The sequence below is a fragment of the Eretmochelys imbricata genome, chromosome 5 (assembly GCF_965152235.1).
Source record: "Eretmochelys imbricata isolate rEreImb1 chromosome 5, rEreImb1.hap1, whole genome shotgun sequence".
Classification (NCBI taxonomy): domain Eukaryota; kingdom Metazoa; phylum Chordata; order Testudines; family Cheloniidae; genus Eretmochelys; species Eretmochelys imbricata.
This window is the reverse complement of record NC_135576.1, coordinates 45,140,090-45,165,548: the sequence shown is the minus strand read 5'-3', so window position 1 is coordinate 45,165,548 and position 25,459 is coordinate 45,140,090. Positions and strand designations below refer to the sequence as shown.

General features: G+C 43.7%; 1 protein-coding gene across 3 annotated transcripts in view; it reads right to left on the bottom strand.

The window, feature by feature from the left end:
* Positions 1–19,438, bottom strand: part of ARSB (arylsulfatase B) — a 102,919-nt gene extending 83,481 nt beyond the window's left edge. For 2 of the 3 annotated variants that reach the window (XM_077816991.1, XM_077816993.1), the window contains exons 1-4: positions 19,151–19,438; positions 13,826–14,012; positions 11,368–11,558; positions 7,526–7,733 (exon numbers count right to left, since the gene is read on the bottom strand). In XM_077816991.1, coding sequence (XP_077673117.1) covers positions 7,526–7,733; positions 11,368–11,558; positions 13,826–14,012; positions 19,151–19,423 — 859 coding nt within the window. In that variant the 5' untranslated portion in view covers positions 19,424–19,438. The remainder of the gene's footprint in view (positions 1–7,525; positions 7,734–11,367; positions 11,559–13,825; positions 14,013–19,150) is intronic. The other variant, XM_077816992.1, reaches the window with a different exon arrangement.
* Between the last annotated feature and the right edge of the window lie 6,021 nt (positions 19,439–25,459).

Here is a 25,459-nt window from a genome sequence, read left to right as displayed (position 1 = left end):
TGTTGGGTAACACTGTAGTTCCCTGGCTTACTCTTGCCAATTTACTTGTGCAAAAAGTTCATCTGTACAAAAAAAAAAAAAAAAGCAGAAGTGTGGACTTACGTGATGCACTTATGGAGACAGACTGTATTAATGGTCAGATTACTTCATTTCTGGCCTGAGGTTTCCATTAGACCACTTTAAAGAGGATTTGGAGTCCCTATATAAATTTTACAAGGCCCTTTTAAAATGTGCAGTAGTTCCATTTGCCAACTGGCATGTTTTCAAGGGAATTCTGGTTAGGCCGTATCATGCAGAAAGAGGAAGAAACTCTCTACTATTCTCTTTGGGAGTGAAGATCAAATCAACTTCTGAAATAGTTCAGTGAGACTCCAGTGAAAGTGTTCTTTATATTAGAGTCCATAATTAAAGGAGTCAACAACTGTACATTTGTAGCAGTAACACCAATCAGCATAGCTAGCAACAGCAAATCAGTAGGGAACAGTATCAATACCGAATTTTGTGCTGGGATTTGTAGCAATGAGGGGCAGATATCCAAATGTGGGCTTTACTACATTTACGTAATTACAGCCAGTGAACTTACCTCCTTGAAGAAGGGACTTCAGGAATTTCCAGTTTAAATGGGAAGTGTGGACAAAATTGATGTTCATCAGGGCTGTAGTCACCATTTTAAGACTCCTTACTCCCTCACCAATTTGAGTGCCCCAGGTTATCACCTTTACATTACAACTATGGCAAGACAGGCCCAATTTACACAATAATTGCTATTATATTCTCTGTCCCAAGTGCTACTTAAATTCTTCAGGTCGTGAGGAACCCAGAGCAGATTAGCCAGGGTCAGAGAAAACTGGGAGGCAAGTCAGTAAAATCAGTCTCTGCAGCACGGGAAGAGGCATCTTGGATGGAATTCCCAGTGCTATTGGCGGATCTGTCCCTTGCCCTGGACTGGGGGTGGGGAGTAAGGGGGAAAAAGGGTCTATGGTTTAAGCTCCTAGACCAGGGGTGGGCAAACTTTTTGGCCTGAGGGCCACATTGGGGTGCGAAACTGTATGGAGGGCCAGGCAGGGAAGGCTGTGCCCCCTAAACAGCCTGGCCCCACCCCCCTATTTGCCCCCTCAGAATCCTGACCCATCCACCCCACCCTCCAAAGACTACCCCCTGACCCCGATTCACACCCCTGCCCCTTGACTCCTGCCTCCTATCCAACCCCAGACTGCCCTGACCCCTATCCACACCCCCACCCCGACTCCCATGCCCTATCCAACCATCTCATTCCCCATCCCCTGACCACCCCCCTGCCCAAACCTCTGCCCCATCCAACCTCTCCCTGTTCCCTGTCCCCTGACTGCCCCTTGGGACTCCCTACCCTTTATCCAATCCTGCCCCCCACTACCGCTCCCTTACCATACCACTCAGAGCAGCATGAGCTTGCAGCCCCTCTGCCTGGACGGAGCCACCCATGCGGCAAGCTGAGGCTGCAGGGGAGGGGGAACAGCAGAGGAGGGAGTGGGTGCTGGCCTCCCCGGCCAGGAGCTCAAGGGCTGGGCAGTTTGCCCACCTCTGCCCTAGTCCATCAGTAAGGAGGATAATAAGATGTACTCCCCTGAGAAGTCAGGTCTTTGGGGCTGAAGAGAAGGTGTAAATTCAGAAGATAAGCAAAGTGAGAAAGATCAGGAAGGAAAGGGATCTCTTCTTACTGGGAGGTAAGCTGCACAATGTGAAAGATTGAGCAGGCTGGGACTTGCAAGGGAGAGCATGCCTTACATTGGAGAAAGCATTAAGGGGGAGTTGGGATGAGAACTGAGATTTTGGGTACAGTAGGAGTTTAAGCTCCATAATTAAACTTAAGTCAGCTCCACCCTGTTTGTGGGGCTCATCCCCTCCTTAATTCTGGGTTTCCATTTCCCCCATTAAACATCTACCTTTACTGATGTTATAGCTGCAAATAGGTATTTACACTCCCAATTATGGGGAGCACCTTTGGGAGATTGAAGCTGTGTAAATAACCTGCAAGGATACAACAGCACAAAGTCCCCATATGACACCAAGCTGCATGACTTTGCGCTTCTCTTTTCATATATTTTCCTATGGTCTTTTCAAAGATCTAACTTAAAAGATTTTAAGTATTTTACAAAGAAGCTGAATAGATTTAATAGTTTCAACATGTGTTTTTTGGAAGCTGTGCCTTTAATGCATGCAATGGTTTACTGTAGAGAATAGCTGTGTGAAGTGAAGTAGGAAGACTTGGAAAAAAATGAATAACTGTCCTATGATTTGCCTGATCTAGGCCCAATTTCCTTGGGTTTCAATCATGAAGTTCCATTTCTGGCAATTTAAATTATCAATACAGTTCAAGTCCCATTGGATAAGACTGTGACTTAGACTTCTCCTGACAGCCCGACACTTGTCTAAACGTATCTGTAGTTGATTTAGATAGCCGTCATTAAAAGTATACTGCAACAGTATGAAAAATTAGATTTTATAAAGCATAAGCTAACTGACTGACAACTTAGTTTAAGTGTAACTATGATGTTTCCACCTCAGATGTCTTTAGTTTTAGTCCATAATCCACTGAAAGAATTATACTGAAAATAGCTGTACTGGGGTCAAGAGTGGAGGCTGCAATTTTACCATATGCAGTAAATTTCACTGTGGATTCCATACAGCTTTGCTTATACAAAGTTCCAAATATGAATATATCTTATAATGGGGGGTTCCTCCCAGAACAAATATGTTTACATAGTACAGGTATCAGAATATGAATACAAACCCACTGAGTAGGCAGGTTTTGGCCTTAAAGCTGTGCACCAAAGCTGTTAAATTCAAAATATTTAAATGAATACAAAGTGAGATGTTCAGGAATTCCTGCCCTACCCTCAAGCAAACCCTATTAGGTAAAACCTGGGTATAGTAGAGGTTGGAAGCTTTGAAGGGCTATTCCCACTCCCAAATCAGACAAAGTGGGGAGGGGGAAAGACATTTTGAAGGATGCAGGATATTGCATTATTCCCCTGAATCCTGTGAAGGCTTCTAGATTTCAGCTAAATTCAGTTCCATTCAGTGCAGAAGTATATTTATTTTTAATATTACAGTAGTAGCCTAGAAGTTTTAACCAAGATTGGGTCCCCAGTGTGCTAAACATACAGTAGGAAACAGTTCTTGCCCTGAAGAGCTTTCAGTCTAAAATCTGATAGATTAAAAATCCATCAGAAGTATCAAAGCTGGTTTTATTAGTGGAAATTTGCTTCAGGAGGCTCAGGGCCCAAAGTAATATTACTGTCAAGCCAAAGAGTATACACAAACACACACAGATGTTTTGCCTCAACCAATTTTAGGATACTAGCGGTGACACCTTGGTCACTGAGTTTGCTGCAGCATTGGGAAGAGTGCAGGCTTAATTGAAGCCAATTTTACACTTTCTGTTGGGGGGACTATGAGCCCCTGGAGCAAATCACAGGGCTAATGGATGTAATTGGGAGGACCAGAAAGCAAGAGGGAGCTCAGAAGAAAGCTCAGAGGCTGAGCCTGTGCAGTGGAGTAAACACTGTAGGGAAGTCCCCCACCCGCCCTTGCTGTAAACCTCCAGTGCACTGTATTACTTTGTAAGAAGAGAATAAATATACACCTTGAGAAAAGATAACAGCTCGGTGTGGGTTTGTGACCAGGACGCCACACAAACTGGCCAGGCAGTTGAGTACACTGGGTAGTGACGGAGACCCCTCCTGACATGTGGGGGCTTGTCCGCGAGCTGTAGCTCTCTCAGCTGAGAGTAGCGTGACCACCTTTCCTGAATTGGGTAGTTCCAAAATACAGAGTTCAAGGCCTGGTCCCAGGCTGAATGACTCCAGGACAGCATTTGTCCCAGATTCCCTGCAGTGCCACTCTATGCCTGCCCAAGGCTCAGTGGTGGCACCAGCTGGGGCTGGGGAGGGGGGCGGAGGCAGATTTTATTCCCCACGCACAAGGCTATGCCCCATGCTCCTCCTCAGACCCTGCCGCTTGGCCAGGCCAGAAGCCAGGCAATAGTAAGAGCCACCCAAGAAGTCCGGGTGGCTGTGGGGAGTCCCAGACCCTCCACCTGCCCTGGGTGGTGAGCTGGGGTGCACAAGAGTAGCCCCTGGCCCATGTTCCCACCCTTGAAGGAATTCTTACAGCAGCTTCTGGCCTGGTCAGGGAGTGGGGCCCCAGGGAACAGGGCTCCTACAGGTGTCCCACTTTTGTCTTTTGAAAAGGTGATTGCTTTAGCCGAGAGGAAGAAACTGGAGGGAGACCTGCATGAGGGCAGGAGATCCAGGCACAACAAACGAGATGCTGCACTAGCTGGTGGAACAACAAAAGGAGATAAAGACATAGCAGGTGGAGAGGCAAGCACTTCTGCATTGGCATGTGAAATTAGGGTGACCACTTTTTCAAAGGACAAAAGGCGGGACACATGCAGGAGTCTTGCCCCTGCCCAAGGGCCAGGCCAGAAGCTGGAGCTGGGCCATTGTAAGAATCACCCAGGGAGTCTAGGCTGCTGTGGGGAGCCCTGGACCATCTACCTACCCTGGGCAGAGGGCCAGGGTGCCTGAGAGCAGCCCCCAGCCTATGTCCTCACACCCCCAGGGCATGCCACCCAGAGCAGGTGGAGGGTCTGGGGTGCTCTTACTACTGCCCAGCTCCAGCTTCTGGCCTGGCCAAGGTGCAGGGCCTCAGGAGGGAAAAGAAGGAGTAGGGGGCTGGGCCAGCTAAGGCCCACCTCTCACTCCCCCACCCCTGGAAGAGGTTGACATCACCCCGAGCCTCGGGCAGCGCTACAGGGAATCTGGGACAAATACTGTCCCAGAGCCATTCAGCCCAGATTGGGACCTGAATTCTGCATTTCAGGACTGTCCCACCCAATCCAGGAGGGGTGGTCATCCTAGGTGGAAGAGCAATGAACATTACAGGAGTTTATCAAGGAGCAGGCCCAGGTACAGCAATGTCTCCTGCAGGGGCTGGTGAGTTCCACTGAGGGGGACTGGAAATCGAATGGTGGGCCTGGGGCTATGTAAAATGGCTCTGGGGGATGGCCCCAATGCCTTTTTACTCTCCTTTGAGCAGGTGGCTACTAACACTGGATGGGACAAGGGTGCATGGGCGCTCCAGCTAGCCTCCTATCTGGCCATTGAGGTTCAGGAGACCTATATTGCCCTGAGCTAGTACCAGGCCAAAGATTATAATACAGTGAAGGCCACTATTTTAGACAGGGTGGGCCAGGCAGTGGAGAAATACTACCAAACATTCAGGGCAGACAGTTGGAATGGCAGGATATGTCCCAGGACCTTTGGATAGACGTTGTTGGACTGGGCCACTCAGTGGTTGCAACTGGATAGACAGGACATTGAGACCCTAATGGACTCCACTATTCTGGAACAGTTTACACAGAGCCTCCCCAAGACAAGGGTCTGATTCAGAGGCACCAGACAGACTTGCTAGAGGCAGCAATAATATTAACAGAGGAGTATGTGGAGGTGGATTTTCCATGGAAAGAGCTCTGTACCCAGTGACCAAAGATGGGGGAAAATAAGGTTGAAGAACCTCATGCAGTGAAGCCTGGGAAGGGAGTTCAAGGGATGAATAAGACGGCCTCAGTCACCCACACAGTAGTTTTCTTCCATTGCAGGGCAAAGGCACATAAAGAGAGACTTTGCCTGCAGGATCGCAGAGTTCTATCGGTGGACAGGTATGAAAGGGGAACCTGGGATAAGGATGATTCCTGTCACAGCAGGCCAAAGCATGACAAAGGGTGTTGTGGATTCAGCAACAGCATGTTCCCTTGTACAGAGCATCCTGGTTAGGCCACAGTGGGGACAGGAGGGGGTGACAATAACTATTTAATCTATACATGGTTGGGAAAGAGCACTTATCCTGTGGTAGTTGCCAACTAAAACTTCCCTTCTACTTCCCAGGGGACAACAAGTAGGGACAGTGAAGTCACTGCCTTACTCAGTAATGACAGGAACTGACTGGACCCCATTCCTCTTATGTCAAAAGGGTAGACAATGGGGGAAGGGACCCCAACCGGTAGGTCTGCGTAAAAAGCCCATGAGTTTAGACCCTCCAGGTCCAATGTGTGATAACCCTAGACATATGGTAACCATTTCAGAAAGGATGTGACATACTGGAGGACTTGGGGGAGGAGGAGAAAAAAAAGCAAGAAGGGGCAGTGAATCAGGGAGTGCTAGTTTAGGGACACTTAAGGGGGAAGAGGCTTGACTGACTTCTAGGAGGAGCAAGCCCCAGGCAAGGCACAGGATGGAGAACAAGCCAGAAAGAGAGGGGGGGGGGGGAAAAGAAAAAAAGAGTCCTGATAAGGAAATCAGGGTGGGCGAACCTACCCTGACAGTCCCAAGCCAGAGGCAAAATATGTCAAGGGAAGAGGGAGATCCTGAGATGGTGGATCTACAGAGACAATTAGTGTGAGTAGATATAAGCCAGTAAACTGGAGGAAAGATCCATGGGATGTGATTGGCCTGATGACCAACTGGTGGAGATAGAGCTGTGGGGAAAACCTCCACCCTCAAAGTGGACCTTCTGTGGGTGGAAGGCAGGAGATCACCACTGGTGGTCCATAGAAGCCCAGCCCCATAAAGAGGGTAGGGCACAGGTAGCAAAGGAGGCCTCTGCCACAGAGGAAGTGTGACAGGGGACTATTAATAGCACCCTGGTCACTGAGTTTGCTGCAGCACTAGGGAAAGTAAAGGCTTAACTGAAGCCAGTTATACACTGTGGGGACTATGAGCACCTGCATGGTAATTACTGGGCTAACGATGTAATTGGAAGGATATAAGTGGAAGGAACAGGAAGCAAAGGGGATACTAAGAAGGAAGTTCAGCAGCTGAACCTGGGCTGAGGAGTGAGGACTGCAGGGAAGCCTCCCCTTGCTCTAATCCTGCATTACCCTGTGTTACTTTGTAAGAAAAGAATAAATAGGTACCTTGGTGAAAGATAACAGCTTGGTATGTGTTTCTGACCATGAGGCCACACAAATTGTCCAGGCAGTTGTGTCACAGGGCATCTGTCGCTACCCGGTGTGCTCAAGTCCCTGCTGGATGTTTGTATCACACACAAAAAAGGGACAGTTTGAATATTGCCTAGAATAATGGGTACTAGAAATCAGGACTGAGATGAATTGGTAGAGCTGTGTGAATAAAAGCTCAATCTTGAGAGCTACTGTAATCTCAAAAGCAAGTGAAGTTAAAGGAAATTGAAGTCCCGCAGAACCTCACACAAGGCTCTCAGTAAGTTTGTACAGTGCCTTTCATTGCATATGGTTCTAGACAATTAATCCTTTGTTTTCAGGAACACTCCTTCAAAACTGTTTATGTTTAAGAGGGAAAAACAGATTTATCCTCCTTTAGGAAAAAATTTTATTTTTATAGCTCCTGTGCATTTAAAATCTATTCTGAAATGGATCACTTCATGGTTAGATTGGTCTCTCTTCAGCTTACTGGACATTACATTCAATGAGTCACCAGAAGAATACTTGACTAAACAGTCTTACCAGTAGAGAAGATGAGAACTGTGTTGTCCCAAAGCCCATATCTCTTCAGGGCTGCAGTGACATTTCCTACAGCTTCATCCATAATGGATACCATTCCTGCATAATGACGTCTCTTCTCATCTTTGATGAAAGCGTATGGTTTCACGTATTCCCCAGGGACCTGAAGGGGCTCATGGACAGATTGGAGAGCAAGATAGAGAAAGAGAGGCTGGGGGGGGGGGGGGGGGGGGAAGCAGTATGCAAGCCAGATGAGAGAGTACCCAAGCATTAAATGGAAAAAAAAAAAAAAAGTCACATGAACATACAGCAGTTGTCTGGTTTTCCTCCTGATTTCTCTAAGCATAAGATATACACAATTCTGGGAAAGATTCTTATGAAAGGCACTGAAATATTAATGAATATTTTCATTTTAATGGTAGCAAAGCCAGTTGATTTTATGATCTTCCTGCCACTCAACTTGGCTTCCTATCCTTTTTCTAAAAGGAAGACCAAATTACACACAATACTGTTTCTCCTACTACAGCAAAGTCTCACAAATCTGTAAGTCAAATAGCAAGTTGTAAACAGGATTTGGGTAGAAAGTCTGAATCCCAGATTCATTATACAAAATAAAGTCATATTTCATGTGCAAAACATCTTGGTTAGGGGTGGTGTCATTGGTTATGAAAATCTCCATTGCATTTTCTTTTTACATCCCTGTTACAGAGCTTATGAGGAGCCCAACTCACCATGGAAAGTGGGGCTTTTAGGTTTTTTATTTTTAAACCAATGACAGATCATTTCATTTCACTAAGCGTCTTCTTGCAATTGGTTCTGTTAGTCCTGCTCTGGTATGGAGCACTCTGTCCTCAGGCTAGCTCCCCTAGAATACCATTCTCAGATCCTGACTCAGAGCTTTCCATAGAAGGCTGCTTTCTCCCTGTGGTTTCTCTATGCCAGTATAGGACCCTGGGTCCCTAGGCTGGCTCCCCTGTGGTACCAAGCCTCCCATAAAACCTGGCTCAGAACCTTCCCACTTACTGTGATTCTAACCCCCAGAATGATCTTGCTCAGTGTAATGGATACCTGGACCTTATAGAAGAACTATCACCTGATGCTTCTTAGTCCCCACCCTCTCAGGCTGGGAAGCAGCTAATTAATAGTTCACAGCTGCTGCAGCCCCATCTCCCTTTAAAGGGCCGATTCACCCTGTGACTCCATCCAGTCCCAATCACCCCTTCCAGGATCTTCATCCAATCTGTTTCTCTCCCCACATTTCCTATGCCACCTGACTCCCAGAGCTCCTCATCCAAGCTCAATGTTCTGTCTCCCCGCCTCATCCTTGTCCCAGTCTCTTTGCCCAACCAGTCCCAGTTCTCCCTTTGCTCTCTGGCTCCTTTTCATATCTACCTCCCTGCCTCCAGTTCCACCCCACTGGTTCCCAGTCTCATCACATCTCAGTCCCCCCATCCCACCAGGTTCCTCCTCTACCTCCCTAGCTCCAGTCTGCTCACCCAGACCATCCTAGTCCATTCACCCTGCCAGCCTTCAGTTCCAATCTACTCCCCAGCTCTTGTTCCCTCCTCTGCATTTGAATGAGGCAGTTTTCTCCTCCATGCTGCCTGGGCCCAAACAGGCAGGGACAAGGTCCTGAGGGGTATCATTGATAAACACAGGAAAGACAGGCTACCTGTTCTTAGTTCTGGTGCCATTGCAGGGAACATCCTGCTCAACCAGGCTTGAGCATGCCTAGTGCAGTCAGACAAGCTCCAGCAAGTCTCTACTGAGCATGTATAAACTGAGATTTTTCAAAGGTTTATAAATTGGCCAAAATTTGTGTGGATTTTCACAAAGATGACAAAGGCACTTCCCAGACAAAGTCCACCCCTTCTGTCAAATTTCAAGCATTGGGCCACTGGAACTCCTCAAAAGAAAAAAAGTCAGATTTTTTTTAAAATTGGTTTATTTATTTATTTTTTTTAGTACTAACAAAACATTTTCCCCCTAGACTCATTCTGAAAACAGCTGAACCACTTTGGCTGAAGTTTTGCCAAAAAAAATTCAGCCTTAAACACATTTCAGTTCTGAAAATTGTCATGCATTCACTTATAAATGCACATACATATGTTGAGATAACAATGTAATATGTCAGATTGCAGTAAAACAAAATAATGCCTTTGTTACAAATAGGTCAATTAGCCCCACATACTAGCATTTTATGTGTTCTTGTCCAAATCAAGGTAGTCCATTTGTACCATCTTGTTGTGCCTTCTAAACAACAAAGTTAGTTTGGGGGTGGAGGGTTAACTTAACTGCAGTGTTTAATACAAAAGTTTATTATGTCATGGTCTAAGGTCTTTATATTAGAGGAGTGAAGGAGAGATTCTGGATTTTTTCTGGGATCTTTAAATTAAAAACTTCAACTTCGCTTCTTTTTATAATACAGGTTAAGATATTTTACATTTAGCACACTGCTTCTTAATAAGTTTCAGAGTAGCAGCCATGTTAGTCTGTATTTGCAAAAAGAAAAGGAGTACTTGTGGCACCTTAGAGACTAACCAATTTATTTGAGCATAAGCTTTTGTGAGCTAGCATCCGATGAAGTGAGCTGTAGCTCACAAAAGCTTATGCTCAAATAAATTGGTTAGTCTCTAAGGTGCCACAAGTCCTCCTTTTCTGTTTTCATCTTAATAAGGAAGATGATTCTAATGAGGGAAACTTTCCTGGCTTGTGAGTTTGAACATTGCATAAAGAACGTCCCTTTTATGAAGTAAAGCTATGTGGTTAATTATTTTTCTGTGAAATGATTAAGATCTTCTTCATTCACATCCAGCCCCATCCTACACTGTGTATCTCCTGTAGAAGTCTTTTCAACTATTATGTGCACCAAGTTATACAATACAGTAGAACCTCAAAGTTACAAATACCTTGAGAATGGAAGTTGTTCATAACTCTGCACAAAAAACATTATGGTTGTTCTTTCAAAAGTTTACAACTGAACATTGACTTAATACAGTTTTGAAAACTTTACTATGTAGAAGAAAAATGCTGCTTTTAACCATCTTAATTCAAATGAAACAAGCACAGAAACAGTTGCCTTACCTCGTCAATTTTTTTTTTTTTGTTGCAGTTTACACTTAACAGTACTGTACTGGCCTTTTTTTTTTTTTTTTTTTTTAAATGGTCTCTGCTGCTGCCCGATTGCATACTTCTGGATCCAAATGAGGTTGACTGGTCAGTTCATAACTTCGGTGTTCGTAACACTGAGGTTCTACTCTATAAGGGCTTTGAACATTAAAGCGTCAATGCAATACTGTCTATTTCTATTTGTTGAACTTTTTAGTTAAGTGCACTTTGATCCACTAGAAAATAGGCCCAAATCAGTAATCTCTATTTTGCAAAACCTGCACTCGTAAGAGAGTAAGTCCTATTTAACTCTAGGTTTAGTGTAGATCTTTGTTCCTGTGAGAAAGCAGTACAAGGCCAGCTACGCTGATAAGACAGGTTTCAGAGTAACAGCCGTGTTAGTCTGTATTCGCAAAAAGAAAAGGAGTACTTGTGGCACCTTAGAGACTAACCAATTTATTTGAGCATGAGCTTTCGTGAGCTACAGCTGAGTGAGCTACAGCTGAGCTGAGCGAAAGCTCATGCTCAAATAAATTGGTTAGTCTCTAAGGTGCCACAAGTACTCCTTTTCTTTTTGCTGATAAGACAGTGAGAGTTATCATAAATGCAGCTCTGTATCTAGATATTTATCAGCTATTGTTTACAAAGCAAGCTCAAGTCTTATAAATAAATATTGTATGAAAATATTAAGAAACTTGTAAAGTAAGTTCTCAAAAAAGCAACTGCTGTTACTGTACCTTCTCAGTTTTATGGCTGGCTATAAGATCTACAGCTCTTTTCGTAAATACATTAGTGGAATACATGTTTCCAAATCCAACTGCAACTTCTTCTCCATCTCGAAAATCAAGAGCACAGCGTGTTGCATTCTTTGCACTGATGAATACACAACGTTCATGGGAATAATAATCTTCACCTCCCAGAAGATAACCTAGAACAGGAAAAAGATGACCAAGTGAGCAACCCAATATATAATTTACTATATATAAACTAATACATCAGTAGAGGACTTTCAAAGGGCACAAAGGGAGTTGAGTGGCAAATTGCCCTTTGTGCCTTAGAAAAATTACACCATCAGTTTCACTTTTTTTAAAAAACAAGGCTAATCAGTCCAACATTCCTTAACATTTCTCATCTTGTATTTATGTGAAAATAAAGCACAAAATCTAATTCTATGCAACAATTATACAAACCCAGAAAATTTTTAAAAGTAGTTCAATAACTTTACATATAAATTGGCAAGCATATAAATCAAAGATACTAGCATTAAAATGATGCACATGTCATGAGCCTGTAGCTAACTAGAATAACTCTTAGTTATGGTTTTGTAAACTGTATTTGTTAGTACAGAACACTTATATCTAAATAGATACTATGAATACTGGAATTATTGTACTGTTTACGTTTATAGATTGGTAACAGATAGTTCACATGGAAGGCATTCCTGTAATCTGTGAGATGATTTCTGATCTACTGCTGACACCAACTGGTGAAAGAAACAAATCATTCTTTACAGAATAAGTTATTGATCTTAAGAATCAAAAATAAGGCTCTCCTACAAATTTTGCTTCCATCAAGGGTCCAATCTTATTAAGTACTGCACAGCTTTAACTCCCATTGACTGGAAGCAATGAAATTGTCTCAAAAACCCTTTGCAATCTCATCCCTAAATCAGCCCCAACTTCACCACCCAAAAATTCTCCAGAATAATAGGGGAACGTTGCAAAGCATACCCTAAAGGCAACCAAATTTAGGCTCAGTGTGGGGGACAGATTCAGTTTCACAATCCAGGACTTTGAGCAGAAACATTTATTCTGCTAACCCACCCCATCACAAAACAAAAAACTAAAGGTCTAGCAAAACAACTTCCAACTATACCATATTATGTATGTGCAAAACTCCACAGATGCAGAGAATGTCAAAGAAAGAAGTGGAAGAGCTTTCTAAAGGAAAGATCAAAAATATGCTCTTGAAAACCAGAAATAAATTATGGGGTTTTTAGGTTTTGTTTTTAAAAAGAGCATTAGTGATTTGGACCACTAGCTGACAGTTTCTCTCAATGCCCAGCCTGAGACAGATGGGGCCAGATTTGCAGAAGCATTGAACATTCACAGCTCAACTGGAATCATGGTTTGAACACATAAAGAGCTAAGAACTCCAAAAAATAAATTGCCTCCCTCCCATACCGAGCACCCAAAATTATTAACAAAAATTGGCAAGTGTCTAATCTCTGTGCTTCAGGTCCCCACCTCACAGGTAACGTGACGTAAGGTGACGACAGGTGTTGCGAAGATAAATTCATTAATGTTCATGAAGCACTCAGATACTTCGGTGAGAGCATCACAGAAAGCCCAGGAGAAAGTAAATAGTTTTGTATTCAGTGCAGTGCTTGTATGGTGTACATTAAGGCCTGGAGTCACATATGAAATGTGGACGATAAAAAGGAAACATTTAATAACTAACCAGTAACTTAATGAGGCAGGACTCCTGTGAAAAAACAGTATGAGCTCATGCAATTAAAGACTGTATTGTAATGCATACTCATAACAGGGCCAAATTAAAGTAACACAGGTATCCTAATTCTGGCAGTGCCAAAGTTTTGAGTGCTTAACTTTGCAACTCTAAAGTTCCTTTAACAGTTTGTTTTAAACGTAGTTTAATCTAGGTTCTTGTAACACCTTGACCATGGTAGTATCTGAGTTCCTAATGAATTCAAGAAATATATATTGTATTTAGAAAAATGACCAAGTCTGGTAAAATGCCTATTGCTTTTTTAGTTAAGACACTGCTATTAAAAAAACGCAATACACAAACTACAATAAAGTTAGAAGTCTGACCTAAACCTAGACATATGAAAATTTCAGTTTAAAGCTTCCTCTAAGAGCACACTCATGCAACATGTGGAGTAACTGAGCACAATGGGACAAGTTAAATGTGGAGCTTAAAATATAAACATATTTGCTTCTGTGGGTTTAAAAAAAAAAATCAGATGATTTTCAGCAACAGGCTTTTGGATATCAACGTTTATCTATCAAGTGTAGTCTGCTAAATTAGAAAACTGTATTTTGTATCATGTGCTGAAATAGCTAAAACATTGTTTTACTGGCTATATGTTAATTTTGAGTTTGTTAAAAAATATTTCCCCTTTCAATATGGTTAGTAAAAGTACTTTAAAAAAAAAGTAAATCTGGCCATTACCAAAGTAAGTATCAAATCCTCTGTGGATTGGAAGGCACTCTTTTTTGTACATGCCTAGATGCCACTTCCCTACCATGTGGGTAACATATCCTGCTTCCTTCAGCAGTTCAGGCAGGAGTTTCTCATTCAATGGGACACAGCTGGGCTGGCAAGGCCAAATTATTTGGTGTTGTAAACCTGTATGGATCTTGGAACAATAAACCCAATGCAAGTATTAGTTACAGCATGATGGCAATGTATGCTATGAAAGCATTGTATCAATATTTTAAAATATACACATAAAAGGAGTCTGGAGTCTCACAATTCCATCTTACATAAAGCATTTGCTAGAAGACTCCAGAAGTACTTTACAGACTGCCTGCACAGGAATCAGATAAAACCCCAGCTTTCTTCCGAAGAAAGACTATAAAATTTTTGTACTACTTGTTGGCTTACAATTGTACGATGGTAAGCCATCATTAGTAAAGAAAGCACATGTTTATTTAGCCAACCAAAAACTCAGTATGGTGACTGATGGGATCACTAGGGTGCAGTCTGGGACTGTGGGACCACTGTGAACCCTGAACTCTCTCCAGCCTGGGCTGTCTCTCACAATGCCATGCTAGTGACCACAAGCAAACCCCTCCAGGCGCTGTGATCACTCAGCACAACCACATGTGGAGACCCAGCAAGATTGCACGAGTGCTCCCAGAGCCACTCGTGAATCACAAAGAGAAAGGCACCAAAGCCAAATCCCCCCCAGCACTGTACCTCAGGAATATATCATCTTGCACTGCTGAAGATGGGTAGTGCAGATTTATTAATTGGTTCACCACTTCATCAATGGAAAGTGGATATACACCAGCCTTTGCAAAACCTGAGCAGATTTTCCCCACACTTCATACAAACTCACTGATAAAGATAAACAGTTAAACAAATTTATTGACTATAATAGGTAGATTTTAAGTGATATCAAGTGATAGGCAAAAAGTCAGAGTTAGTTACCAAAAGAAATAAAATATAAGCATGCAGTCTAAACTCTCAACCCTATTAGACTAGGCAATGACTAAGCAGTTTCTCTCACCCCACTGGATATTGCAGTCCTTAATATACAGATTTCACCCTTGAAATCTGAGTCAGTCCCCTCAGCTGGGGTCTTCAGAGCGTCCTTTTTGCTTGCAGCATAGCTGGGTGAAGGAGAAAGGCCCAGCATGTGGCCACTGCGTCTGTTTTATACTCAGTCCATGTGCTTGGAAAACACAAGTCCAGGCATGTCTCGGTGGGCATTGCCAAGGGGCTTGTCTACACTCACTTTACAGCGCTACAACTTTCTTGCTCAGAGTGTGAAAAAACACACCCCTGAGCACTGCAAGTTTCAGCGCTGTAAAGTGCCAGTGTAGCCGCACTCCCAGCGCTGGTAGCTATTCCCCTCGTGGAGGTGGGTTGTTTGTTTGTTTCTTGTTTTTTTTAAGAGCTCTGAGCGCTATGCTGTGACTACACAAGCCACGTTAAAGCACTCCCTGCCAGAGTCCACACCCCTCACCCTCTCCTGCACCCCAACTCTGACCCAGCCTGGAGCCCCCTCCTGCACCCAAACTCCCCCCCAGAGCTTGCACCCCTTACTCCTGCACCCCAACCCCCTGCCCCCAGCTCAGCCCAGAGCCCCCTCCAACACTCCGAACCCCTAGGCCTAAGCCCAGAGCCTGCACTCCCTCCTGCACCCCAATCTCCTCTCCCAGCCTTGTGAAAGTGAGTGAGCGAGCAACGGGGAGGGGGGAATGGAGTGAGCAGGGCAGGGCCGATTCTGGGTTGATCTTAAATTCAAAGAGTGATCTTGTGCGTAAAAAGATAGGAGACCACTGGACTAGATGGACCACTGCTCTAATCCCACATGGCTATGCCCATTTTTCTGTAAATCAGATGGATGATGCAAGGCTCCATAGAAGTGTTTTCACACACACACTCCCCCCATTTAGGTGAATCTGAGTAATCAAAATGTGGCTGTATATTTGAGTCAAGCTATGAACAGGACCTTTAAGTCTGAAGAGTCAGGGAAAGAGGGAGGAAGAAGGCTTATGACCTCAATATAAAGTCTAGTCCTGCATTAAAGAAGACTTTCCTATTTATTTTTTAATTTGTCATGTGTCTAGGGTACAGATACAGAAGTGGATTTCTGACATTTTATAGAAGGGTAAATCAAACTATGACTTGGCTTCTACAAAGATACCTAGACAAGAGAATGTTATCACTATTTATGGCTTGGTTCTAAAGTCATTTTTGTGTTAGTCCAATTTTTATTTTATTTTTAATACCTGATGTAACAAACGCCTTGATTTTAAAATTAAAGTTATTCTTGCATTTAAGATAAATGCTCTATGCCACTGTACAATGCAGAGGAATAAAAAAAAAAAAAATCACAAAAAAATCCCTCAAAGAGTGAGCCAAGAGCCACACAGAAGGAAGAGAACACTATGAGATAGCATCCCTCCTTTGCAAGTCTGTACAAAGTCACAAGCACTTCCAAAATATTTACATTAAGGGGTGAAAATGAAGCACAAAGCAATGTGTGGCTTGACTCCTAGTTGGGAGACAGGGGGAAGGAAAAAGAAAAGGAGTACTTGTGGCACCTTAGAGACTAACAGATTTATTTGAGCATAAGCTTTCGTGAGCTACAGCTCACTTCAGTCAGGGATCAGCCTCTCTATGCAGCATGTACCCTTGTTAGGATAGCATGTCCATGTTACAAAGGAGGTTTGTGCACATGATAGGCTGGGGCAGCCAATGGCACCACACTACCTATCCCAGTGCTTTGGAAGGTAGAGGTGAACATAAATCCAGAGTCCAGGCCAGGGATGGCTAAAGAACCATGGGATCACCTTTGCTCCTCTCCAACCTGCCTTTTCTCTGTTCTTCTCCCTGCCTGCTCCACACCATCACATATTCAAATTCCCAGGTAGGACAATGTGATGGATCTGGGTGGAAGAAGACTGTTGTAGTTTGGTTTTTGTTACACTAACAGTTCAGGAATAGGTCAGGGCTAGTCTTGACCTTTTTCCTTATACAGACATGATGCAACATCTTTTACCAAAATTCAGTATATAGGGTATACTTTGAACTACTCAGTTGAAGTAAAATGTGTTGTAACATCCACATTAGAAAAAAGGTCAAAGCTAAATGGGTGTGTTCACTACCATTAGTCCATTCTTCTAACATAGCTAAGCCAACAGAGAATTAGCCAGTGTGCAGATGATTGTTTATAGGCTAGGTAACTAATGTATATTAAACACCTATAGCCCTCTCTCAAGGTGAGTTACAAAATGAAAACCAAACACACGAATTTCACCATTCTAGAAATGTCAGTAGGGATCACATCACTAAATCAAATATTTGCACTATCTTTGTGTTTCTTTTAAAGTTTCAAAGGCACTTAAGGTTTTTTTTAATACAGTGATGGAGCACTGTAGAAGTTAACTAGATTTGATATTTGAAAGGACAAGTAATTCTGACAAAACAGTTTTCAGTCCTAGTGTAAGAAGGTATCAGAAAATGTGCTCAAGTTTGTATACAATCTGAAGAGCTCAGAGCTTTTACATTACAGAATTTTTTTTCTTGGGGAATTTACAGGAAGCTACTATGGTATGGTCTTGCTGACAAGCAAGAAGTTAAGTTCTCTTGATTGGGCATCACCACCACCACTGATGATACGCAATAGGCTAGAAACACACCTGACAAGTTTAACCCATATAATGAAACACTTTTCCCTTTGAATTGTCGACACTCCCCATAACAGCAATAGCCACTTACGAGTAGATAGCAAAAGGCACTGATATGTTGCTACTAACAAGTGTCTACTATACGGGTGGGCAAAATACGGCCCGTGGGCTGGATCCGGCCCATCTAGCATTTCTGTCTGGCCTGCCATGACTAACATTTCTGGCCCCTTGCGATCTCAGAGTCCAGGCCACTAAAAGTCCCATGGTACAGCAGGGTGTTCAGGCAAGCTGCCTGCCTGCTGTGGTCCCGTGCCGCTCCTGGAAGCGGCCAGCTACTGCTGGCACAAATCTGCATGCTCCTGGAGTAGGGGGCGGGGGAAGAGGGCTCCGCGTGCTGCCCCCACCCCCAGCATTGTCCTCACAGCTCCCATTGGTCAGAGACTGGCCAACGGGAGCTGCTGGGGCAGCGCTTGCGGGGGCAGGCAGCTCATAGAGACCTGCTGCTCCCATCCCCCCAAGGGGCGCACCGTAGAGAAGTGCCAGCAGCAGAGGCTGCAGCCTCTTCCAGGAGCAGCATGGGGCTGTGGCAGGCAGGCAGCCTGCCTGAGTCCTGCTGCATCGCTGACTGTGGTAAGCGCCTCCAGGCCAGAGCCTGCACCTTGCACCCCCTCCCACACCTCGACCTCCTGCACCCAAACTCCCTCCCAGACCCTGTACCCCCTCCTACACCCCAATCCCCTGCCCGGAGTCTCCTCCTGCACCAAACTCCTTCCCAGAGCCCACACTCCACACCCTCTCCTGCACCCCAACACTCTGCACCAGCCCAGAGCTCCCCCCTGCATCCAGACCTCACACCCTTGCCATTAATATAGTCGAAATATGTGGCCCATGACAACTTACTAAAATTCGTGGAGTGGCCCCCCGCAAAAATTATTGCCCATCCTAGTCTACTATAATACAATCCTGCCACCATGCAGAGGGAGACACTACAAGAACCCACTAGAGGGCTCTCCCACCCAAATGAATCTATATGATCTGTCACTATACGCTGTCATCTTTACTAAAAGAGCCCAAATTCCTGTGAGGGTTTGTTATTTCTTCCTCTGTACTTGGCTCTAAAAATAATAATTTTCACTAATTCTGTTGGACTTAGCTAAGGTACGCAGAGAACTCGGGGTAAATTTTTCCAGGAGCCTAAATCCCATGGTCTAAAAATCATTTGGGCCTTTCAAAACCCCCATGAGGTGCCTCCCTGCATCTTTAGCTGCCTAAATACCTTTAGCAACATAGCCCTACAACCAATGGAGCTTAAGAAAGGGTCACCCTTGGTTGGGACGGGGGAAGGCACCGCCGCCGGAGAGAAGCGCCTCACACTGCCAGCCGGGGGCGGCAGCAGCACGGCCCTCGGTGAGAACTTTGTACAGACTTGCAGCCTCCCTGCTGAGACTGGGGAGGGCTCAGAGGGGCCGGGAGAGGCCTTCCCACCCAGGTAGCTGAGGGACAAGCCAGTGCCACACGCCGCCAACTGCGGGGAACCCCCCCCCCCAACTACGGGGAGCCCCTGCCCGCCCCCGGAGCCCCGCTAGGCTTGGGGGCTGCCCAGGCGGCGCTAGGACCGGGTTTGCTGCCCTACCTGGTACCTGCCGGTGAGCAACTGGCTGCGGGACGGGGTGCACAAGGGCTGCGTGTAGTAGCGCTCCAGCCGCACCCCGCCCGCCCCCAGCGCATCCAGCTGCGGGGTGCGGATGAGGGAGTCGTGCCAGCCCACGTCATGCCAGCCCAGGTCATCGGCCAGCACCACCACCAGGTGCGGGGCCGCCGCGCTGCCCGCCAGGCAGAGGCGCAGCCAGCACAGGAGCAGCGAGAGCCCTGCTGAGCCCAGCCCGGGACCCGGCCGCCTCAGCATGCTGCCCGCCTTCCCCGCCGCTCAACCAGGAACTGGCCGGCGGCGGCACCGCCCCCAGGACAGGACCGGCGGCTTCAGCACCCCGCCCCCTGCACAGGGCGATGGGCCTCCCCGGCCCGCCCCGAGCAGGGGAAGGAAGCGGCCCAGCGTCCCCGCCTTTTACCGAGCAAAGCGCCAGCCTAATGCTTTGCCTATGCTACAGGGCCGGGCTTCAGGCCTGCCCCACGTCCCACAGGCAGGCAGAGATAAAACCCAGAAAAGTTCTTTCCCTTGACAGACTCTGCCAATGCTGCCAACCTCTTCAGCACCACCCAAACTGCATAGACCCCCAAATAAGCTTTTATGGGGACACAGAAGAATTATGAGGGGACGCTGACAATACCATCCCTCGAACTCCAGAGAGATAAATCCCTGCACAAAGAGGTTAATCTTGCCACTAAAAATAAAAAATAAATAAATAAAAATGTACAAACCCCTGAAGAGCTTCACAAAGCAATCCCACTGCTCACAACCAGATCCAGAACTGTTGCTCAGAAAGAGGGAGAAAACAAGAAAAGTTCTTTGACTAGGACTGTCAAAAAACCACAGCAAAGTAAAGGACTCACCCAGTCAAAAAAACACAGAAAATATACGCGATGTTCAGCATGAACCACTGAGAAATTTCAAATCAATTATATGAATTATCTGAATAAGAAACTGACAGAAACAAAAAAACCCAACACTTGATAGAAACAAATACCAGACAAACCTAGAAACAAAATTATATCAGATAAAAATTATATACAAAATAATTTTTAAACCCAATAAATATAAACAAAATCTAGGAATCCAGAATAGTAAAATCTGGACAAACTTCAAAGAAACAAAAAACAAAACAAAAACAAAACAAAAAACCAGAAAAGCTAAAAGCAAACTAAAAGAACGAGGAGTACGTGTGACACCTTAGAGACTAACAAGTTTATTTGGGCATAAGCTTTCATGGGCTAAAACCCACTTCATCAGATGCATGCAGGGAAAGCTTATGCCCAAATAAATTTGTTAGTCTCTAAAGGTGCCACAAGTACTCTTTGTTCTTTTTGCTGATACACACTAACTCAGCCACCACTCTGAAACCTGTCATAAAAGCAAATTGACATTCTCATAAAAACACTGGGAATATAGCGTACCAAACTCTATTTGGCAAACCAATGTAAACATAAAAACTGAAAGAAATCCCATAAACTCAAGCTGAAGAAATCATGTGGCCAGATAATATAATTATTTAAACACTAAAACACAGCAGTAAACAAATCCAAGGTACTTGACAATAAAAAAATAGTGGCCTGCTTTGCAGATTTTTCAAAACATTTTGACAACATTTGGCACTTAGGTCTGAACTTTAAATGGCTACAAAAGCAAAACCAGTGGAAAAAACATAACAATTAAATGTCTATACCAGTTCACTAACAAACATATGCATACAGAGGCCTTCAAACAAGAAAGAGAAGACAGACAGGGATGTCTACCTTAATTCTCTAACCTGGAACCTCCTCTAAACACTTGAGACATAAAATGCCTGCTCTGTGGGGCTAGTCTATTACCCACACAAAATGGGGTTTAAAGAAATCTACAGTTACTAGAAACATATTGCAAGTACTTGGTTTTACAAATCAACCTGTATACCAAGGTAAAAATATTGATTAAAAAACAAAAACTACCAAAATGAATTTGAAACTTAGAGATAGAATACACATTGAACTGTACATTCCTCAGCATCATAATGTTGGGAACACTGGGGCATGGCCACTAGGTAACTCGAGGGGATGGAAGACCACGAGTGTCGATGAAGCCCCCTCGCACTAGGCCCCGGTGTCCTTGGCCCGCCCCCCCCGCCTGGAGGCACTCGCAGCAGCTCTGCGTGCTAGGCCCAAGTGTCCTTGGCCCCCCCGCCTGGAGGCACACACAGCAGTTATGCTGAGAATCTGCAACAGTATGTTGCAGAGTCAGACTGCCTGAAACTAAGCAAGGCCAAACAGGGAAGATATGGAAGAACAATGCTGAATAAAGCAGCTTTATGTATAGTTTAACAAATGATACAGAGAATCAGGGAACTAGCTGGGAACTGGATTGGCTGGCTATATGGATACTTGGAGCAGCTTGCTATTGGATAAGTATGCTGGGAAAAAGGATGTATAAAAGCCTGTGTAACTTCCTGCTCTGTTGTACAGGATTTGAGATTCAAATCTCCCTGTACCTTTTTAAAGCTTCAAATAAACTTTTCTGCTTCTCCACCCTGTTGTGATTATTGGGTGCAGCACACCGGGTAACGAAGCAACTCAAGCTGTTGTTCAGCCTCTCGGCACTGGGTGCCGGCAACAATAAAAAAAAAAAGCATTGGAGTACTTCCTGCTGGCTTCAGAAGAATTAGAAGAAAAGCTCTTTGGACCTTTTACACCAATAAGAAGCCAACCTATAAAACTATATGACAACATAATCCAACTTCAGTACGTAGGAGTAACATCTGAGGCTCAAGCATAACTACACTAACTGGAACAAAACATCAATAAAAACTCTACAGTGCTTCTGACAGGTATTTTGGGTACATATGATTTACTAAACCCTAGCTACAGAGAAGAATTGGGTGATTGAGAAAGGGAAACGATCAACCTATGTAAAAGAACATTCAGTTTCTTGCGTGAATGCAACCAAAGCAGCATACATATTCTTCACCACAGAGCACTCAACAATTAAAGAGCTAGAAGCAACTGAAAATATAATTCTGATGACAGGGAGATCAACCAGAGCACCCCTTTTCAGTTAGGCATGGCATGGCAGGTGGGTTCAGCCTCTTTTCTCTTCAGCTGGGTTACAGTCAGTCCAGACAAAATTTCAACAAGGAACCCCTCTTCCAACAGCCTTATTGATTAACAATAGTCATAAACATAAGTAAGGGGCTGGGTTCCGTTCAACAGGTTCTCTAGTTCTTCCTTCTAGAGCTGAGTTGAAATTTAGCCAGCTTTAATGCCTGTACAAGCTTTTCCCTCACCTGGAGCCCTTTCTTTAATTACGCTTCAGGCTATCCTTTACTAGCAGGTGTCTCAGGCCACTTGCCTTAGGGAAATCTATCTGTCTCTTGAAACAGGAGCTCCTCTTAGCCCTTTTCTTAGAGCTGGGCTTCATAATTTAAGTCAGCTGTATGGTCTTTCCCAGTTTCCTTCAGTTAAGCACCCTTTCTAATTGAGCTGTCAAGAAAGTTCAGCATGGCAGCCCCCCAGCCAGTGTCTACTCTGTTCTTCTTCTTGTATTTTATGGTGTAGCAGACTGACATTCTGAGTTGATACCCACCAGCTGCTGGATTTTATGATATATAGTTACTGTCCCTCTTTCCCCAGTATTTTAAAAATAATTAATATTGCTTTCTTTATGTTACCCTATTCTCCTGATGTTCTTATTAGGTATTTTAGTGTAAAATTTGTCATTTTTAGGTGCCTGAGTTTGTCATATAAAATCCCCCATCAACATTGCACTTTTTACACTCCTAGAGAATGTGATCAGCCATTTCTTTTCCCTTATATGTCTCACACAGCCCATCTTTGTGTTTATTAATAAAGGCCAAGTTACTGTTTAAGCTAGTGTCCTGCAAGTATTTAGAATAGAGCTATCTCACTCTCTCTCAGGTTCTTGCAGTAGGTCAGCATTTTCAATTCTATGGCATGCTTTATGAAATCTTCCCCCCTTGTTTCTTTTGTCTTTGCTTCCTGCCACTCCTCTTAGTTCATTTTTAATCAGATTTTTAAACTCCTGCTTAGAGGATCTCTGTATAAATTTTTCCATTTGTTACAGCATTTTTTGCTACTTTTGTTGGGAATCATCAAGAAAGGGATAGATAATAAGACAGAAAATATCATATTGCCTCTACACAAATCCATGGTATGCCCATACCTTGAATGCTGTGTGCAGATGTGGTCGCTCCATCTCAAAAAAGATTACTGGAATTGGAAAAGGTTCAGAAAAGGGCAACAAGGGGTATAGAATGGCTTCCATATGACAAGAGATTAATAAGACTGGGACTTTTCCTCTTGGAAAAGAGGTGACTAAGTGGGGATATGATAGAGGTCTGTAAAATCATGAGTGGTATAGAGAAAGTAAATAAGGAAGTGTTATTTACTCCTTCTGATAATACAAGAACAAGGGGCCACCAAATGAAATTAATAGGTAGCAGGTTTAAAACAAACACAAGAAAGTATTTTTTCACGCAACGCACTGTCAACCTCTGGAACTCCTTTCCAGAGGGTGTTGTGAAGGCCAGTACTATAACGGGGTTTAAAAGGGAGCTAGATAGATTCATGGAAGATAGCTCCATCAATGGCTATTAGCTAGGATGGGCAGGAATGGTGTCCCTAGCCTCTGTTTGCCAGAAGCTGGGATTGGGTGACCGGGCATGGATCAGATTGATGATAACCTGTCTGTTCATTCCCTTTGGGGCACCTGCCATTTGCCACTGTCAGAGGACAGGATACTGGGCTTGATGGACCTTTGGTCTGACCCTCTATTATGGCCGTTCTTATGTTCTTATGTTTGATTTCCATCTCTTTTCTTGCTATCCCAACATGTGATGGGATCCATGCTATTTCAAATGGATACTCCCATCTGTGATACTTTTGTTAATAACAATATTTCCTTAATTATATCATTTCTGCCATCTGAATTCCAATTTTTAACTGCCAGTAGTCCTGATAGTAAATCTGACAAGATGACAATGGAGGTAGGCAGGGTTTTGGAGCAGAGCCTGGAGCTGGAGCGCGGCACAGTGGAGCTGCAGGTTTTTGCCAGAGCTGGAGCGGAGCTGGAGCACAGAAAATCTTGACTGCTCCACTGCTCCAGTTTTTTTTTTCATTTTCAATCCAAAATGAATGATATTTAGCAAGAAAGTCCTAAAGGTGCCAAAAAGTTTCAGCTTATATAACAATTGATATTAACATCTACTTTACCACTTTACGTAATATGTCACAGTTATTCTCACTTTGCCCGAAATCAAGATTTAATGTACAGATACAAAATTACAAAGTTGTTTGGAGATATGTTTTATTAAAGAATAAGATAATTATAAGATATCCGGCAACACTGCAGACTGCTCCCACTCTTGTGCCAAGGTTAGGCAAGTACGTACTTGCGTAGATTAGTTAGATTAGTATGTGTTGATACTTCTTTTGTAAGGGTTGATCAACGAGACACACTGAGTGCTGCGATTACGGAAAAGTGTGACGCAAGACACAACATTTAAGATATCACCAACAGGTATATTGGAAAAAAAATAATGTTTTTGTTTATTGATATATTAAGATATCGCAAGAGATATTAACCACTTAAACTCATTTCTCACACGGGCTCCCATTACCGGTACGTTTGTTCATTTGTACATGCTCCCATATCACTCTGGCAGACTTATTTTATATGTCATCTGTTCAACGGTCTTTTGGTAGCGTTGTTTGTAATTTTAAATTTACTGAAAAAGTCACATGCAGCAGGCATATAAATATACAGGAAACATTTTTGCATGAATTAGGAGGGATTTTTGTGATATATCCAGAGTGATTGGAAAATGTCCAACACAACTTTGGAGGTGAATCCTTAGGTCGTTTTAAGAAAAAACATTTCTGTGAATACGTGTCCTAAAATTCTTCCTAAGGGAGCTACAGTCCCTTCAAGGAGGCGATGAAAAATTAATTTCTGATTAATATCTCAAAAACGCTTTAATATAAAGTAATGAAATTATGTCTGTGTCTTAGTGTTAGTATGTGCTACCATATTACATTATCCAAAATTATTTAAATCATAGGTGTCCCGAACTGGCGGTTAGTCATTTTTATTTCATATTTCAAGAAAGGCTTGTCGTCTACTGCCTCTGGCTATGAGCGATAATATTATGTTCCATAATAAGTTAATAATTTTGGTTATTATTTATTATTACATTTAAAATTTATGGTTCCAAAGTTGAAAAATAAGTAATAAGTAAAATTGTTTGTATCATTCTAAGCATCAAAGCAGATTAAAATT